At 48.1% G+C, this 14,029-nt stretch overlaps 1 protein-coding gene and 1 long non-coding RNA gene across 2 annotated transcripts in view; both read right to left on the bottom strand.

Annotated features, from left to right (window-relative positions):
* Positions 1-1,463: 1,463 nt before the first annotated feature.
* LOC136016860 (uncharacterized) lies at positions 1,464-6,438 on the bottom strand. The gene is made up of 3 exons (XR_010613728.1): positions 6,407-6,438; positions 4,540-5,067; positions 1,464-1,632 (listed from the first exon to the last, which is right to left on the bottom strand). It is a non-coding gene; the product is annotated as an uncharacterized LOC136016860 (long non-coding RNA).
* A 3,644-nt stretch (positions 6,439-10,082) lies between these two features.
* Positions 10,083-14,029, bottom strand: part of PRKCH (protein kinase C eta) — a 116,717-nt gene continuing 112,770 nt past the window's right edge. Inside the window, exons 13-14 of the mRNA XM_065685159.1 lie at positions 12,541-12,684; positions 10,083-11,092 (exon numbers count right to left, since the gene is read on the bottom strand). Of these exons, the coding sequence (XP_065541231.1) occupies positions 10,946-11,092; positions 12,541-12,684 (291 nt within the window). The 3' untranslated portion in view covers positions 10,083-10,945. The remainder of the gene's footprint in view (positions 11,093-12,540; positions 12,685-14,029) is intronic.

The raw sequence follows: 14,029 nt of genomic DNA, 5'->3' as shown, positions 1-14,029 counted from the left end.
ACACCACATCAACACTGCCACACAAAACAGACCCACAGCAGACACATCCCTACCCAGATGGGCAGCGCTGTGCTTATCTGTGCCAGCTTGCAGCACTGACTGAGCACAGGAGTAGCTAGGCAAGCTGGGTAAATGAAAAACAACCCCCGAAACAAAACGCAGGTACAAATAGTGATAAAATCAGCTTTGCAGAGATCACTTTTATATCTTCTCCTTGGTACAGCACTGCTCCTTCCCAGCCAGGGTGCTGAAATGCCTCTGGAGGATCACAGATAGGCAAAAACACAAAAGGAGAGGGAGGAGGATAAATGAGACAATACAAAGATCATGTAGGTACTGAGTGAGGCATCCCTGCGGGCTGGCGTGACTTAATGTGGATTTGCAAAGGCTTGTCCAGTGATTGACCAACCTGCAAGTGCCGAGGAGCAGCTGAACATGACCTGCCAACCAGATTAGTGAGAGATGGAAAGTCCCTTCAACACCTGCCATCACTGGCCAAGAAGTAGGGAAAAAACCATCAAGCAGGGGATTTTACTCCCCTGAGAAACAGTTCATGGGACAAAAATGCATGGCCCTGCTTATGCTCAACTGTTTGAGCTTCCCCATCTGCACAACTGGGGTTACAGCAGCCACCACCGGCCACAGTTCCTGCGACTGGTGATGCACAAAGAATGCTTCTTTGCAGCTGGGGTTCATCACTGTTGCTCCAGGCCCGTGCTTGCTACCCCACTGCACCTCCCCAGCCACCTCCAGTGTCTTTGCCAGCAAAGAGGGAGGGCAGTGAGTGGGCTGTGGTGGGAGTTTGGGGATGTGTTACCAGGTCTGCACATGGGGAAAACACAAGGTGTTTGCCACAGGCTTCTTGCCACGGTGCTTGCTGCTGAATCGACTACACTGAGACTTTGTGCTCCATCTGGAGCCCCTTGCCCATGGGAGAACAGGCATTGAAACACTGAGGTCCTCCTGATAATGCCAACCGCTCTGGCAGCCCCCGGAGCCCAATGAGAGCGGCTGCCCATGCCTCACACTGCCTGAGACCATCCACAACCACTTTCCCTGCCCGCCCTGGCCCCAGCCCACTGCCGGGGCTCATCAGTGGCGCAAGAGCTGTGGCCCATTGCATCATCCTTGTTCCACCTCCCCGGGGCAGGTCTCCATCAGCCCCAAACCTGGCAGCTTCCCCTGAGGGATCTTCACCAGCTGGCCTCAGCAGGCCGAGGGGAGCTGGGGCAATGCCTGTGCTGTGTCCCAGCAGATACCCAATGTTTTGAGTTGTTTCCTGGTCCCAGGCCATGCCAAAGCCAAGACCTTCCCAGTTCCTGGTGAGCAGCACCAGTTCCTGGTGTTCCTCCGAGACAGGAGCACCCTCCTCTGTGCCGGTTCCTGCCTACTTGCAAAAACTTGCCTCGGAGGGACAGGGCTGACGGGTTTTGAAGTGTCTGAGAGGGCTGTTACATGCACATATTCAGCTATGCCTATTGCTAGCAGGACAGTTTTACTTGGGCTCCTGGAAGATGGGAAATGAAGGCAGCAGTGGAGCAATTAGCCTCTGAGGAAAGGATGGAGAGGTGAAGGTTTAAGGGCAGGGTGTTTCTCAGCAAAGTGGGTGCTGCCAGGAACGCCTTGGTAATACTGTGAGAGAGAAGATGGTCCAGAAAAGTAGCTCCCCTTGGGCTGGAGAGCACCCAGAGGCACTGCACCTTCCCCATGGCCACCCGTTGCCTGTCTTCTGGGCTGGGAGGCACTGCAAAGCCATTCTCCTGGCCACCTGCAGCAGGGAGGCTCGTGGCTCTGCCACAAGCCCCACACATCAGAGTCTTAAAAGCAGATGCAAACCCCCTCCATATAAAATCAAAGTCATCAAGAGCTTTTGGCCTGAAGGAGTCCACGAGCTCCTGTGGGGAACGGGCCGGTACCAGAAGCAGATGAGGACCCTGGGAGCTGCACCTCAGCGGACGCAGAGGGAGGTGGCGAAGCCATCGCTGGATCACACCCGCAATATTTTAGGCATTCCTTTGTGGGCTTTTCTATTTTTGACCTTCCGCCTAATCGCATAAGCTGCTTTCTAGGGCAACTACAGCATTTGCAGCTTTCAGTGACTTCCTCCAAAAACAAGAGCGAGGAGTGCCAGCAGGGAGGTGCCAGAGCTGCACTCGCTTGGACGTGGTTAATTCACCTGGATGGTCCATGGGCTTCAAATAACACCAGGCAGGCACCTGGGCAAGCAGAGGGCTGGCAGTGCCTGGCTGGCATCTGCCACCGCTTCTTTTGCTGGCAACTAAGAAGCAAAAGGTCTGTTAAAGAGGGTGAGCTGTTTGTTTACAACTCTCCCTCCACACAGCAGAAGCTGAACTTTAAATCCAAATCGCTCTCCACTCCACAATAAACAGTGGGTGTTGGGTTTTAAAGAGCATCTCACCATGACCTTGATGGCCCATTTTATTTGTGGTGGCATGGAAGAGAGCCCAAAGGTGAAGTGGCTTACTTGGTAATACTTCAAGCTGATTACTACGGCCCATATATAGGGCAACCTGCATCTACTATCACTTAGCATGGTAATGACTAAGTACAGCATGTGGTTTAAATATCTCCCTAATGCTAAAGCTAAATGCATCTATAGCCCTAACCCTCTAATTGACTGATTCTAAATATGATAGATTAGCTTTCCATCTCATTATATGTATCTAATCAGGGGATGAGGGTGTGTATACCCTTGGACACATGGTTTTTCATTCCTACTGCCCTACAACAGCAATTAGAACAAAATTACTTGTCTACTTGGGTTTGTTGCAGGCTTATCTCGTACCCTATCTCAGAAAGCTGCTAGATTCACTTTATGATTTGAATAAAAATAAGCTGCAGAATCCTGCTTCTGTGTGGACACCAAGATTTAGAAACGTAAGTGTTGCTGTGTGACCTTTGCCTGATGACCCTAAATTGTTGCAGGGCTCTCACTGCCTGTGGTCATTTCCCCATAAACAACTGGTTCATGGCTCACAGGCAGCAGTGACGAGTGGGAAAGTCTGGGAGCAAGCAGCAGGCGAAGGTCTCAGCACAAGAACCAGCTTAGGCTTCAGTTGCCCATTCTCAACCAGGACGCTCCTTTAGTAATTGCCTAAAAGAAGTTTCCTGATTCCAGCAACGCCTTTTCCTGCGGTCATCAAGCCCAGCTGCAAGGTCCTACACATCAGGCAGGTTCCACTCCCTCAGGAGCTGCTCACCACATCACCAGCCTGAGACACGAATGGGTGGAGAACTAAGGCAAAGTCCCCAAGTGACCTCATGCGCACCATGCTGAGCGCTAGTAAGCTTGCTGCATTTAGGCTTTTACTCTAGGTCTGGGTAGCTCCAGGCACCTCCTTGCTCATCATGCCTTGCCTCTGCCTAGGAACCAGTCTCCAAAGCAGGATGCTATCGGCCAGCTGCTTGTGTTGAACTCCAGTTGCTGCTGGGGGCTCCTAAGCCATTTATTACTGCTCAGAAGTCCTTGGGATACACTTGTGCTCCAGCAAAACAGAGAGACATCTACATGGCCATGGATGCTTCATTTCCTCTATGTTTAACCCAACATAAAGGCTATGGAGCCAAAACGAAGGCCCAAATACCTTTGTGGTCGCACTGGCTGGTCCAGACCAATGCTGATAGGTCTATACGTAGACACAGAGTAATTCAGCACGGGGAGGTGAGCCATGTTATAATTTTGTCATTTTCCACTCAAGTGTACCAGGCACTGATTGCAGCTTGGGGATTTTCCATCTCAGACAAATGACCAGGCTCCACCAGAATAGCTGAGAGACAGCCCCATATTGCCTTACATCATCTTCACCAGATTACCACCAGCACAGCTCCCCTCTGTGTGCGCGAGGGAAATGTCTGCCATGGGCAGGACACTCGGGGCCATGGTAAATTGCTGAAGCGCAAGGAAAATTAGAGGAGTCAGGGTAACAGATCAGAGAAGGCATCCCGAGCTGGCAGGGGAAATTCTTGCTCATTAGCAGCAAAAACAAAAGACAGCCTTCAACTGCCAGGGTGTAATTTAGGTGCAGGCTCTACATGGCAATTTTCATGGGTCTGTAGGGAGCCCTGGTGAAACTTGGTGATGAAGGTTCCTGCAAGTAGAAGGATTTTGCTAAAGTCCAGGCCTAGCTGAGCAGGTTTAAGGGTCACATTTGCCTTTTTTCCTCCAGTTAAAAATGAGTTTTAACCTACAAAGATTAGCATTTGAAAAGCAGAATTATCCTGTGACATATGGCTCACTTGACCAGTTTCCTTAGGCAGTTGGAGGCAGGTTTTCTCCACGGTCCAGGGAAGCGGCAGAAGCAAAGAGCTGAACAAAACCACCACCCAGTCTTCCCCTTAGAGAAATGGTTAGGGATGAGTGAGAATAAAGGGCCTGAGAAGTGGCAAACAAAGGTTGCCCCAAGGAGAGCAACAAGTTCAGATATGTCTATCAGCTAACAGTGCTTAAGCTCAGGCCCCAGAGTGTGTTCACAGCTTAAAAATAATGGTGACTCAGCTCTGGGTGAAGTACTTACTCACCTGTAACACTGCCCTCCTGCCTCAAGTCAGAAGGTTCAAGCTACCAATGGCGCTGCTTTCACTCCAAGTCTGGGAGACATCAGCATCCCAGAAGCTAGAGGAGACATTGGCCAGAGTTCTTGTTGGCATTTGCAAACCCAGTGACCCAGTTCTTGAGATGAACACGACACTGTGTCTCAGTTCAGAAGAAATGCGCGGTCAGCACCAAACTCTAATAAAGGCTTTCAATACCCTGGGTCTTCTAGGCTGCATTTTGGGAAAAGAAAGCAAGACTTTTGTGCAGAAGGTATCTCTGGGCAGCAGACAGGTCTGTAATGACTAGGAGGCCTGGAACTGCTTCCTGTCTGAGTCTAGAAGCAGATAAGATGAAGATCTATGAATTGTCTCTTAGTTCCAGCCCAACCACAGCACGTCTTGACTAATCTCCAAAAAAAGGCTTACTGACAGCTCTTGCAATGTTCTTCTCTCTTGGCATACGTGGTGGTGGTGCTGTTGTTGCAGTGGTTTGAAGATCATGAGATCCTATTCCTGGAATCAAGTGAGACCAAGGTGAAACAGGTTTCATTTAAGGAGAAACGCAGTTTTAGCTGTCACTGTTGTAGGAAAACTGAGGCTCTGACCCCAGCCCACGCTAAACATTTGGAAATGAGAAACCAGGTGATGAACAAACCCCTCATTTGAAGGAGGGGGTAAGGAAGCACTGGAGCAACTGAGTCACCAGTTTTGAGCAATCCTGAACTCGCTGCTAAAATCTCTCAACTCCACTTTTGTAAGACCTGTTGCCAACAACAGCTGTGGGAGTTCAGAGCTGGAGCAGGAGAGCTACACCACAGGCAAGTTAAAACTGTTTCAGGGCTAAAACCTTCACAAGGACATGTTACCTATAGGAGCCCACGCGGCGAAGCCTCTGCCTCTGCCTGACCCGAGCTCATTTCAAGCTTCCTTCTTGGGATGAAAGGGTTTGGGAATGCTCCTTGGCAATTCTGCCTGGCAGCCTTTTGCTGCAACACTTTCTAACTCCCACCATCCCTGGGACCTGTGGTCCCCAGGTCTCTGCAATCAAACCACCCTCACTGAGGCAAAGTAATCGGCCTGCCCCACTGTGGATGGGGGCAGAGATGAAAGGGCAACTTTCTCACGTGTCTTCAGTAGCTGGCTGCAAGCAGCCTAAGGCACTTCTAAAATAAACTCCACCCTCTCAATCACAACTCAGAGTTGTGACCCCATTTCTCAGATAATACTGTCCTGCTTCCTCTCTTTTCTAGCTTCTAATACATGGCATGAGAGGGCATATAGCCTATCCTTCTCCTACAGGTTTCAGTCATATACGGACATCACTGGGACAGTGACAGTACCAAAGTCCCCACCACATTGTTCAGGACCAGAAGGCACCCAGGCGGTCAAGCACCCCTTCTCTTTCTTCCACGCTTCTTGACCTCCTGCTCTTCATACAGTCTTGGCTCCATCAGCAGGACACATCCAGTGATGATGGTCCAAGGGGAGATGCAGAGTGCTGTGCCCAGGGGAAGGCAGGACAGGCAGTGGGGCAGATGGGGAATGGCAGCACAGGCTGCAGAAGGCAAAAGGTGACGGGCAGAAGGCAAAAGGTGACGCGCTTGTGCAAGGACAGATGCACAAGTTTAGAAATGCCTCTGAGCAAGCCCTACGCACAGTGTCTATACAGCATGTAAATGCCTTCCCCAGCCTTCCTTTTCTTCCTTCACTCCTGGGCCTCCTGCATGCCCTGTTATGTGGGGTTTGAGACAGGGAGACAAGGGACCACTGTGGTGACTATACATAAAGAATAGGAAGACATGGAAAAATACATAAACCCCATGCCCTCTGTTCTTGCAGTTTTATCACCCACCTCCTGGTATTTGGCATTTTCTTCCAAGCTCCAGTGCCTGGCTTCACATCAATTCATGGATCCCAGCTTTCATCTAAAATAATTATGATGACATGACATTCCAGCTTCTATTGATGTGGAGGATAAATGCAAGTCATAATCCAGATGTTACAATAAAAAAAGAAAAGACTTTATTATTTTGGAAAGCTCTTGATTCCCGAGTGAGCAGGGATTTTCAGACAACCTGACTCATCATTTCTGAATGCTTCGGTTTGGCAGCCCAGTATATATTTAGTAATACAAACCCTGACTTGCAGCTTCCAATAGGGATCCTAATGGCATGATAAGACAGATATTCATCTCATTCACGTAATTTCCAAATATCAGGAAATTTACTTAGCAGCGAGAGTTGTAAAAGCTGTGAAATGGTCTCCCTGGGGAGGAGCAGAAACCTCCTGCCTAGACACTTGAACAGCTGAGCAAACCAACAGAGAACAGGCAGCAGCGAACAGCTCTTTCCTTTCTGGCCAAGGGACAGAGCAGATGATCCCAGACACGTTTTCCTCTTCACTTCTCCTGGCTCTGGGCACTGCTAATCAGGTCTTCATGCCACAGCCACCGGGGCCTCTCTCATATCCAGCTAGAGAAACGGCAACTTCCGCAGGAGGAGCATGCAGCTTCAAGGAAAAATATTGCTGCAAACCATTTAGGACTTCACAAGGAGTAAGGAGCCTGTGCCAGTGTTTGAGGATGCATTCAAAGCATCTTCATCCAGCAGTTGGAATTGCATTTTTTACATTAAAATCCCTTAGGCACTTGGAGTCTGTGAGATCTTTTTTCCATTGCCTATCAAGCAGCGGTATTAAAAGCGAAGTCTTTGGCAGCACAGCCAGCCTGAGTAGATGCGAGATGATTCTCATCTATTCATTCTAGACCATCTGCTTCTTACCCCCAACTTTCAAAGGCCACGAATGAGATGTAGGCCTCTGAATTTTATAGCTAAATTTCATGAACCTCTTTGAAAATGAAACGATTGCACAGAACACAAATTTAGAGACATCAAAGGGACCTTCCCTTTTCATGCACGCATTAAAAGCAGTGCAAAGGCAACTAATTATAATTTGCTCTATTGTCAGTTTTCACACTGGAGCAAATACAAGCATTTTATGCTTTAAACCATGGCTGCCAGCTTAATATACTCCTAAAGCCAGGACCAAATTAATGGACTAAACTCCATGTTGCATCCACTCAGACAAGCAATGACACCAGAAGAGCTGGCAGGCTCGCTCATGGAAAAACTCTTTCTTTCTTTGTATACCTGCTTTTTTTAAAAAAATATCAGTGTTTCTTTGCATATTCCATTGCAGCACAAACATCAGTTCAACTTTTGGAAAGCAAACCTATTGCATAGATACTTTTTATTGGGCTGATCTTCATCCATGCTGCTGACAGAGTCTGGAGGGAACACAATGAAAATGGCAGCTCCTTGTAAAAAGTATGGGAGAGTTCAAGGATCTCAGCCAAATGTGGCTGACTCAGGATCTGCTGACTCGAGCAGCCGAAATCATTACGTAGACATGTGAGTTCCAGGCAAGCAGCGGAGGAGAAGAGCTGCCCTAAATTATGAAGCAAGATCCAGGTGAAATTGTGAAAATCAAGGAAATTAGAGCAGAACATTAGGCTCCAGGTCCAAGCACAGATCTGCACATGTGCTTTGAGGCAAGGGTGATGGCAGGGTGGAGCGACCCTGACGCCATTTGAAATCAATGAGAAGTGAAACTGGGAAGAATCTCCCTTTGATATTTGATGCCTGCTCCATCAAGCCAACAAGCCCCGGGCCAAAGCAGGTACTGACTGGCCAGGGCAGGAGCTTTTCCTGCTCCCCAGGGTGGCCTTAGACATAATTTTATAGCTTCCAGAAATCTACAAGCTTTCTGATTTATAGTTCACAAAGATCCTAACAGAGCACTACAGAGGTGTCTCAGTTTCCATCCCCCAAGCTTTCAGGACACAGATTGTTTGCTATTGCTACACAAATAAAGGTCTCCAAAGGTGACTATCGCACATTCTTCATGCTGTCAGGGGTGTAAGCAGAGCTGCTTGCATCCTGTGACCATGGAAGCGGGATCACATTCTGATGCTGAAGATAACACCGTGGCACTAGCTTCTCCAGCAGGAATGATTCCATAAGGTCTCCAGAGCCCCAAGGAATGACAACCAATAAAACACTGTGATGATACCACCGTGCTGGCAAACAAGCATTATCACTTACTATTCTCTTGCACTGATCTCTAGGGAAGGTCATTCATAATCCTCGACAGTGGGGCATTCAAAAAGCTGTCAACGCAAAATTCATAGATAGTTTTGGTGCTCTTACCCTCAGTGGCCAGCTTAGCTGTACTCACCCCTTGCCAAGCAAGCACTGCTGCAGTCATAACACTGGGAAACTGAGTGAGGAGATGCCTAGGTTCATGTCTGCACCAGACAGGTGAGCACTACACTTAATTCACACCGCATTGTGATTTGGATGCCACAGTGCCCCCTTTATGCAAAATCCCTGTACCGTTTCTTCCTATATGGGAAAGCAATTCAAGATAGCCTGCCTGATTGGTTCTTGGATAACTTTTCTGGATATCTGCTCTCTCTTCTCCCACCTACACTACACAACCTTTCCTCCTTTGTCCTTCCTCTTCTTTTGTTCCAGTTTGAAGGATCTATAGACCAGCAAAGGGCCAAGAGAGTGGCTGGCTGCAGTGTGGCCAGAAGATGCCCGTGGAAGGGAGGGAAGACCAGAGGATGAAGCTGTGCTTACATGTAAGAGATGATACAGGGAAGAAAAGGGGAGAACTGGTATAACACAAGCGCAAAGGTAGGAAGTGTCTGAGGGTAACTGAACTTTGGCCCCATCTGTCAAACAGTTCAGCAGGTCGTTGCAGGGTAGAAATAAAGAGGACTCAGTCAAGTAGAGAGGGCTTGGGTGGGAAAGGGTAACACTTCTATGCAAATCTCAGCCTTGTTTTCTTATTTCTAACTTGGTTTTACAGAAGGGGAGAACGTACATATTGGTGTGTTTGTGCTGTAATGGGGGTTGTAGCAGTGTGATTTCCTTAACAAAGGCTTCTGCTCCCCTGTGTCACCTCCACAACTGCAGTGGTGAAAGGCCTGTACAGAACGTGTCCCTCTGTGCTGCACCTCACCCTTCTTGCAAGTTAAAGCATGTGACTAGCCCTGTACAACCATGATCAGTTTTGCAAGAGGTTAGAAATCCTCCTCCGTCTCCAATAATTCATATCTGCCCAGGAAACAGGCTATGACCCTGACGCACAGCTTCAAGGCCAGCAAGGAGTGCAAAGGTGTGCCAAGGAGCTATAGAAGAATTACCCCACTTCCAGAAGAGCAGGGAAAGCACAGAACCATCTCCAGAGTGTCTGCTTTGTACAAACCACGTAGAAAAAGTGTCTCAGTCTGCCTGTGGCAGAGGCTTGAGGCTGCAACCGATAAGAAGTGCCCTGTGCATAATAAGCCCTTAAATCCAAACCAAACCAAGTCACCCTGTTTCTTGGATAATGTTTATCATTCTCATGGGAGAAAGTTGTCCTTTTGTGTTACCTGTTGGCTGACAACTCTGTTTTCAAGCAGTTTGCCATCTCTGTGGCTCTCATTACAACAATGCTACAAATAATTTAAGTGCTACCACTTTGGATCAAAATTTTAATGAGGCACTAAACCCACAAAGGGGCTCTGTATAGCATAATTAAATAGAATTGGCCTAAATAAACAGTAAGGTTTTACAAGTTAGGTTATAGTTGAAAACAGCTGGGAGGCAAAGAAAGGAGCATTGAAGATGCATGATGTAAAAAGGCACTTCACAGAATGCAAACACTAAAACTTGTCATATCGCACAAACAGTAGAACACTACGAGCACATGACTTCCCTTTGATTTGGAAGAATCTGTGTGGGGCACAGGGCATTTGTTTTTTTCCTTCTGCTAGTCAGCACAATGAAATATTTCACACGGAAAACCCAAACGGTGGCAAAGAGAGCCATTTGTCCTTCAGAAAGAAATAAATACTGCAGAAACAGGTAATGTCAGCAGGAACACCTGGTTCGGTCAGGCCATGGGATGCTGGATCAAGGCTCCAAAATGCTGGACAGTGCTGGGACTCCTCAAAATAGTCTTGCAAACAATCAGAATTGTAACAAGTCTGTTTGGCTCAGAGCTGCAAGACACTTGTTTCATGCTCATGCCGACTCCTTCAATCCACTGCAAACGGTGACATTCAGGCTGAGCCAACTAGCTCAGCATTCAGTTCTCTGTCCGCATCAGCTATTTACAATACTATGTTTGTTCTACCCCTGTCAATATTTGATCCAAGAGCTGCATAAATCCCACAAACACAGGAAGGTTTCAATTTCACATTAAGGTAATGTTGACAGTGGTGCTGCTGTACCGTGTAAAGTCAGTGCACTGTTACTCCTTGAAAACGAAATTTCTCGTAAACTTAGTTTTCATTTCATTTCCCCCCAGTCCTCTCAGCAGCCCTTTCCCAGAGCTGTAGCTATTGCTGCAGTTCTGGGCTTGTGAATGAAAAGTTTCTGAATTCGTCTTGGTTTATCATTGGAAGAACTCCTTCTTCAATGGGAGTGAGAATGGGCTCCTCTTTTATAAAATCTGGATCAAAGTTGCTCACGTCATCCTTGGATTTCTGTCAAACAGAAAAGACAAAGGAAAGAGATGTCAAAAGTATGCATCACGTGCTTGATCCTCGCTCTGCATCTTTAGTCTAGTCTTGAGTGCAATGAGCCATCCCCTCCACAACCAAGACTGAGCTTACCAAAAGCTTTTTCTGGGGTTGGGCTGGGAGCAGCTGAGTGCCCCACAGAAACTCATGCAGTGCAAACCTTCTAGAGCCTCTGCAGGCTTCTCTGATTTAATTGACACCACCTCTGATGGGTTGCCTGCCCAGACGCAGCAGGACAGGGCACATAAATCTGTTCCCTTCCTCAAGTGGCAGCACAGACCCAGCCGTTTCAAGCAGTTATCAGCCGTGTTTCCAATTAGCTGACTCCACACAGTCCTTCCTTATCTGCAGAGTGTCTATAGCGGGGTTTTAGGGGGAGGGTGGGTGTACACTCCCATGTGTGAGAGCCATTAAACCTGCACAATAATGAATTACTAGGCCATGAGAAGGCAAATGGCTTGCCTCCAGGTGCTGGATTCCTTGCTGTGTGCCACAAAGTGGGACCGTTTACAGTGCACACACACAAACTGGGTTTGTGGCACATTTTGACAAGGCATGTGTTTTTTCTGCATCCAAAACAAGATATTTTATGGTAACACAGTCTAACGGTCCCAGATGCTGTCCAGCTCAAAGCAGAACGAGGAGGCTCCTTTAGCCTTTGATTCAGGTCACAGACCAACACAGAGCCTGACTTTGAGCTGCTATAGCTCAACCAAGTCCATGATCCTGCACCCTGAGATCTTCAAGGAGCAGGACTGGGTCAACCATTGCCACTAAGAGCTTGAGGAGTGACCACTGCATGAGATAAAGACACTCTGGGCAACAATTTCAAAGGCACGTGTCGTGGTTTCACAGACAACCTTGGAAGGGCACTCCACAGAGAGCAGCACCTTCTATCACACAGCATCCTTAGGGCTGTGTGGCACCACTGGGAAAAGGGGCAGACCGGTGTCCTCTGCAGCCTGGCTGCCATTTGAACCACTCCACTGAGTGGTTCACACTGTGCTGGGTGTTGTACAGACAGAGACAGACAGTGGAGAGATAGTCCAATTGCGTAGGGTAGGTGGAGTGGGCAGGATGAGGGTTACTTACCCTGCCTTATGTTTGGGGCAAGGCAAAGGGTAGCTAGGTGCCTAACCTGCTGCAGCTGCTCTTACAAACCTGCATCTTTTGGCTGAGTGGCCTTTGAAAATCCTGCATGGAGGAGAAATGTGACCGGTACAATGTCAGGGGGCCAGCGAGCAGCCAAGCCTCACCTCCTGGCTCACCTCCTGGGCCAGGGCTTTTGTGTCAAAGTTGTCCTCCCTTCACCTCCTTTCCTTTCTGAGGAGAACGGAACAAACCTACTTACAGAACCCAGAAGAGAGTAAACCAAACAGGGTTCCTTCCCCCCAGCCTCCCTTCCCACGTACAATTCGGGGCCTGAACGGTGGCTCCATCTGGCGCTGGTTCAGCAGGTCCCAGTCCAGATCTTTGAAGTAGGGGTGCCGCAGGATCGCGCTCTCGCCGCCCAGCCCCGGGCTGCCCAGCCGCATGGTGGGGTTCTTCGTCATGAACTGCAACACAGAAAGGGCTGTTTGTTTCCTCCCATCCAGCAGGGCCATGGGAGAGAGACCTATTAGCAGTCACACAAAAGCTTGTCCTCAGCTTTCCTGTTGAACCCAGTTGCTGGCCAGACTTCTCCGTTTCATTGTGCTGGAGCTGCATGCAAGGAACTTCACTCATACTCTAAAGGAAGAAGTCAGGGTGTATTTCTCCTTGGTCCTTTTTCTTTTGGTCCAATCCTTGGTTACCACAATAAGAAAGCAAAGTTGAATTACATCCTTTGCACCATTATAAACGTTGCACAGTGGTTTTGATGGTTATTTATTTCTGTATTACATTCTCAGGAATACAAGCTCGCTCTCAAATGCTGCTCCCCAGGCTTTGGACTGGAGTCAGTCCCAAGCTGCATCTTTTTCCTAAACCTCATCCTGCTGAAGCACAGCCAGAAGCCTACACTTTCCTTCCTGTCATCTCAGGAGACAGAGGAAAAAGAGCAAAGCACTGGCTTTTAGAGCCCCCCAATCCTGAGTAGGTGAGAGCAGACAGGTGATTGTCTCCTCTCTCAACAATGAAACGAGGATTCTTTTTAGTAACACTTTTATTCTGCGACCAGTGAAAAGAAATCTCAGACCTCAGCCAAAGTGCCCTGATTTGCCAGGGAGAGATGAGAAAAGCCATACATCACACACACGGTGTGAGAGGGCCCTGGTGGGTGCCCTTTAATCCTGACAAGAATGATGAAGTGTGAGTGCTGCAGATATTTCTTAAGGCGAAGGGAAATATTGGGGGAGGAGGGGAATCCTTTCCCTAGGCAGGAAAAGAGCGAGTTGGCTTGTTAATTTAGGATTATAGTTCTTAAAAATTCAGTAAAAACCCAGCACTGCCCCTCCCCAACAGTATTTCTAATTCATTAGAGAAATCAGGTTATGCTTAAACTGGGAAAATAGCCGCTTTTATTTGCCTATTGAAATAGCAGCATAAAGCAAGCTCCACTCTGGTGGAGGTGTCCAGACGATTTCCTCGAAGATGAAAGAGCATTATGTTTAGCAAATAGCTGAACCAGCCAAACCAGACAATCGGTCACTGTTTCAGGAATGACCAAGTCTGCTGCATCTCGGCAATGGGGAAATTAAAAGAAGGGGAGGTGCAGACCAACTTCATTCTGACTGTATGAGCTTTTCAGAAGGTACAAATTCTCCTAGGATGAGCAGATAAAAGCTCTAGTCATTCCCTACCTAGAGAGAAGACAGGGAGAAGAAAGACGACTGCCAGATTTATTTTAGAAGTCTGCTCAATACCCCATCCTGATGGGGCTTCAGAGCCAAAGTACATGAGGCATCTGCAGCTGAGACCTTG

Source organism: Lathamus discolor, chromosome 6 (genome assembly GCF_037157495.1).
Source record: "Lathamus discolor isolate bLatDis1 chromosome 6, bLatDis1.hap1, whole genome shotgun sequence".
In the NCBI taxonomy this organism is placed as follows: domain Eukaryota; kingdom Metazoa; phylum Chordata; class Aves; order Psittaciformes; family Psittacidae; genus Lathamus; species Lathamus discolor.
The sequence above is the reverse complement of the archived record's forward strand: the minus strand, read 5'-3'. Positions and strand labels throughout refer to the sequence as shown.